General features: G+C 42.6%; 1 protein-coding gene across 1 annotated transcript; it reads right to left on the bottom strand.

The window, feature by feature from the left end:
• Positions 1-986: 986 nt before the first annotated feature.
• LOC309977113 (NADH dehydrogenase [ubiquinone] 1 alpha subcomplex subunit 12-like) lies at positions 987-2,589 on the bottom strand (the record flags this gene model as incomplete). Its single annotated transcript, XM_082863038.1, is given in 4 exon segments — positions 987-1,157; positions 1,161-1,166; positions 1,170-1,413; positions 2,558-2,589. Coding segments are annotated over 4 exon segments (453 nt in total).
• Positions 2,590-5,631: the final 3,042 nt, after the last annotated feature.

The raw sequence follows: 5,631 nt of genomic DNA on the forward strand, positions 1-5,631 counted from the left end.
CAGGCAGATCCATGTTTCAGGGGGCTGAACAAGGTACAATTGGGGAGGTCCCCTTAAGGAAAAAAAACCTCACAAAACTTCAAGTAAAATAATTAGATACCTAAATTAGTATTTATTTAGAATAAGAAAATAAATCACTACAAACCACAAATTTAAAAAAAGTGATAAATACCACAAACATCACAAACATTCAGAAAATATTATTTTTATTAATTGATGGTGTCAACACCTTTCTCTGATACCTTTTTCCATGCGTTTTTTGGCCGCAAACTCTTCAGTCATCTCTTCATATGACAATGATTTTATAATATTCCCTGTTGAGTTTCCTTCTCATTTTTGATGAGTGAAGTTTTATTCTTTTACATATATTAAAATTTTTTAATGTATTTTTATAATTAAAAAAGGAATAAAATTTTAGAGCTTCCCTGGTGGTGCAGTGGCTAAGAATCCGCCTGCCAATGCAGGGGACAGGGGTTCAAGCCCTGGTCCGGGAAGATCCCACATACCGTGGAGCAACTAAGCCCGTGCGCCACAGCTACTGAGCCTGTGCTCTAGAGCCTATGAGCCACAACTACTGAGCCCACGTGCCACAACTACTGAAGCCCACACGCCTAGAGCCTGTGCTCCACAACAAGACAAGCCACTGCAATGAGAAGCCTGCACCCTGCAACGGAAGAGTAGCCCCTGCTCACCACAACTAGAGAAGGCCCACGCACAGCAACGAAGACCCAACACAGTCAAAAATTAATTAATTAATTTTTAAAAATGAGTAAAATTTTAGATTGTCAAACTTGGGAAAACGCCTACCAGATTTCTTTCATATGTAAGCTGAATAATTTCAGGGCACTTTGCATTTTCTTGTGCAGTGACTAATCTTTTTCTTTTTTTTCAATCAAACAATTTTAATCAAGTTAATAGTAAGCAGTAACGGTGCAATTACACAAAAAGCCCCATATTTTACATGTTTAAATGGTTTTTCATTGTCTTTACTTGTAAGGTATCAAAGATGGGACCCACTCCTGAATCTTCTTTCTAGTGGTGGAATAACGTATATATTGTTGTGGAGTGCCACTCATGCTGAATTTATGGTTTGTCCAAATGAATGTACAAGCAATAGGTGATTTTCTTGTTGGAGGATCATGAGTCATACAGTGAAGTCAATGATGTCATTCAGGGGGCACCATGCTTCCATCCACACCCCAGAATGTGTTTTTGCCATTCATTTCAGTAGTATATATAACCCACTGGTGATAGCCAAAAAACTGCTTGCTGTCTTCATAGTATTTATTTCCATTTTTGTCTTCCCCCACTAATGTACCAACCCTCACATCATTTGTCCTGAAGAAAATCTGTAGATAGCCATGGAGGCTGCCCTGGCCACTGACCTGCTGCAGCCCATGCTTAGTGACTAATCTTTGAATTGATTATACTCATTAACCAGTTGAACACTGATGTCCTCATATGCATGTTATAAATTTTAGGTTATTTTCATCAATGTCTGTCTATTATGTCAAACAGCAAGAGATTTAAACACAGAAACTCTGATAAATTTTATTTCACCAAATCCTCACATAGAAGAGAAATGTATGGTGTATTTGTATGTATATGCTGTGTATCAGTTAATTATTATTGTGTAACAAACTGCCCCAAAATCCAGTTCTTAAAACAACAAATATTTTATTCACTTATGTTTCTGTGGGTCAGCAATATAGACCAGGATCAGGTGGATGGTTCTTCTGCTAGGGATCAGTCATGCAGCGATAGTCATCTTGTGGCTGGACTGAGGCTGGATGGACTGAGATGGCCTCACTCTTATGTCTGGTGGTTGGTGTTGGCTCTTGGTTGTTGGGTTCCTCTCTCCATGGAGTCTCTTATCCTCAGGAAAGCTGGTTTGGGCTTCTTTTTTTTTTTTTTTTTTTTTGCGGTACGCGGGCCTCTCACTGTTGTGGCCTCTCCCGTTGCAGAGCACAGGCTCCGGACGCGCAGGCTCAGCGGCCATGGCTCACGGGCCTAGCTGCTCCGCGGCACGTGGGATCTTCCCGGACCGGGGCACGAACCCGTGTCCCCTGCATCGGCAGGCGGGCTCTCAACCACTGCGCCACCAGGGAAGCCCTGGGCTTCTTTATACAGCAATGGGAGAGCTTCTTTATATAGTAAAGGCTGAGAGCAGAAGCTGCAAGGCCTCTTGAGGTCTAGGCTTGAAACTCCCACATCATTTCTGCCACATTCTATAGGTCAGAGCAAGTCACAAGGCCAGCCCCAGACAAGAGATGGGGACAGACTCCACATCTTGAGGGAAAGAGCAACAATGTCACACTGCAAAAGGCATTTGTGCAGTGACACGAAGAATTACTGTGAACATCTTTCCAAATGATCTACTACATATTGCGTTACCGAGTATATTCTTGACAGGAAAGCACTTCTGTTTTGGCTACACAGTGATGAGAACTAAAATTGTCTGTTCACCCTTTTATACGTCTGATGAATGGAAGAATTTCCTACAGGCTAGCTTCTGCTTCTCTACATTTGAAATCTTGTTTTCTCTACCACCACATACTTCCAGTGCCAGATGCCATAGGATTTGCTCATATCGCAATAGAACCTCTGGCCTTGCGACCTTACATTACAATATTGGGCAGCTGTAGTATTTCTGGAAACCACTACTGTACCAGGAAGGCTAACACTAACTTAACTATACACGGAAGTGACTACAAACCACATAAACATATCTCAGTAAACCCAACTCAACTTCCTCTTAGTGACTATATCCCCCAGATGCCCAGGTCTATGCCAATGCCACCCAACAGGAGCAACAGTACAACAGAGGTGAAGTCAGAGTGGAAAGAAACAGAAAACTTAACCAATTACAGTTAAAATATCTTACTTTTGTAAATTTTCAAAAAAACATATGACCACGTGAACAGATCACTAGGGCCCTTTCCTGGGTCTTAGGAGGGGCTGGTGTTAGTGGGCTTGAATTTAAGCTTCATTAGTTTCTTGGTAAATACCTGTGGTAGGCAAGATAATCACCCCTCCAAAGATGTTTACATCCTAATCCCTGGAACCTGTGACTATGTTACTTTTCAAGGCAAAAGGGACTTTGCAGATGTGATGAAATTAAGGATATTAAGAAGGTAAGATTATCCTAGATTATCTGGGTCAGCCCAATGTAATCACAAGGGTCTTTATTCATGAAAGAGGGAGGGCCTGAGATGGGGAAGGAGATGTGATGATAGAAGCCATCAGAATGATGCCCTGTGAGGAAGACTCAATCAATCATTGCTGGCTTTGAGGATGGAAGGGAGTCATCATGCAAAGAATGTGGGCAGCCTCTAGAAGCTGGACAAAGTAAGGAGATGAGTTCTCCCTGACAGCTTCGCTGGCAAGAATGCAGCCCTGCCAACACCTTGCTTTTAGCCAGGCGAGACATGGTTTTTTTTGGACTTCTGATCTCCTGAACTATAAAATAATAAATTTGTTCTAAGTCACCGAGTTTGTAGTAATTTGTTACAGAAGCAACAGACAACTAATACAATACACTTCTGCTTTCATTCATTCAGCAAAACTATATCGAATACATTCTATTTGATAGGTAATAAGCACCGGAGACCCTGGAGTGAATAACTAGATGAAGTCCCTGTCCTCATGGAGTTTATATTTTAATGGGAGAAAACAGATAAAAAACAAACAAAGAAAAATGTAATGGGTCAGGTGGTGTTGACTGCTGTGGAGGAGTCCAAAACAGGGTAAGAGAGCTAGAAATTGATGGAGCTTGGGGTTTGGGTGGGGATGGAGCAGTGGGGTCTAGATGACCAGGGAAGGCTTCTTCAATGAAGTGACATCTGAGCAGACACATGAAGTGAGTTATGTGAGTCTCTGGGGAAGACTATTTACACAGAGGAGAGTAAGTACAAAGGGCTTGAGATAAGAAGCCAATTAGTTTATTTAAGGGACAGAAAAGAGGCTACAGTGGCTGAAACAGGGTGAACAAGGGGGAGAGAGGAGAGGGCCAAATCATGTGGGGTCTTGAGGCCACAGTAAAGATTTTAACTTTTACTCTGAGTGAAGTGTGAAGTCCCTGGAGTCCTTTGAGCAGAGGAGTGATGGGATTTGACTAAACTCTAAAAGGATCGCTCACTGCTGGCTGGAGAACACAGTGGAGGGGAGCCAGGATGGAAGCAGAGAGACCAAGGTGGAGGCCCCTGCAGTAATCCAGGCAAGCGATGATGCAGTTTGGCGCAGTGTGGTAGCAATGGAGGTGGTAAGTATAGGCGTCTGGATACATGGTAAAATGACATATAATTTGCTGAAGGATTAGATGAGAAAAAGGGAGGAGTCAAGGAACTCCAAGTTTTTTGGCATGAGCAATTGGAAGAATGGAGGTGACATTTACAGAGATGAAGGCTGTGAAGGGGAAGGTATAGTGGCAAGAGCGGTGTTTCAGTTATCTATTACAGCAAAAAAAAAAAAGCGCAAACTTAGTAGTTTAACAGCAATTTATGATTTCTCTTGACTACATGGGTTGGCAATCTGGCAGTTCTTCTGCTAATCTTGCCTGGGATCAGTCACGTGGTTGAGTTATCTGATAGCCCATTTGGGGCTGGAAGGTCCAAGACGGCCTCCTCTATATGGCTGGAGCCAGGACCAGCTGCTGGCTGGGGTGCCTCACTCGGCTCTCCACATGGGCTCTCATTTTTAGTGAGGCTAGCCTGGACTTCTTTGCCATGGTGGCCTCAGTGTTCCAGAATGGGAGAGTAAAAGCCGCAAAGCCTCTTATGGCTTAGGTTCTGGAATTCATACTCCATCACTTTCTACTGATCAAAGCCAAGATACAAGGCCAGCCCAGGTTCAGGGGTGGGGAGTGTGTGTGAAGAAATTAATGCTCACACTGCAAACAGGCACGGACACAAGTGAGGTGTGATTCACTGGGACTATTATTATAACAACTACTACAACGAGGAATTAGTTTGTGGGCACATTAAGTCTGAGATACCTCTTAGACATCTGGGCAGAGATGTCGAGTAGGCAGTTGGATAAATGAGTCTGGAATAGAGGAGATGGGTTCAGGCTAGGGATAGTATAAATTTGGGAATAATCCTATAGTAATCGGATCCATGAAACTGCAGGAGATAAACAAGAGAGGGAGTGTAGATAGAGAAAATGTTTTAAGAACTAAGTCCTGATGCATTTCAACCTTAAGAGGCTGGACAGATGAGAGACCAACAAAGTCAACTAAGGAGATAAGAGAAAATGGAGGAGAGAGTGCCATTCTGGAATTAGGGAAAGAAAGTTTTGTAAGGAGGAAGGAGTAACTTAATGGAGTCAAGTTCTGCAGCTGATAGGCTGAGCAAGATTAGGACTGATAAACGACCACTCCATTTCCTACAGTGGAAATCACTGGTGAGCTTTATAAGAGACATTCTGGTGAACTGCTGGGGCAAAAGTTTGATTGCAGTTGGTAAAAGAAAAGATGAGACACACGGTGACACAGGAGTTTTCAGGAGTTCTGCTGGGAAAGGGAGCAGAGAAACGAGATAAAAGCAAGAGGGAGATGTAGGGTCAAGATAGGAATTTTTTCCCGACATTTTATTAATGAAAAATTTCAAACACACCAAAAAGTTGAAAGAATTT

Source organism: Leucopleurus acutus, assembly GCF_964270905.1.
Source record: "Leucopleurus acutus genome assembly, chromosome: 20".
NCBI lineage: Eukaryota > Metazoa > Chordata > Mammalia > Artiodactyla > Delphinidae > Leucopleurus > Leucopleurus acutus.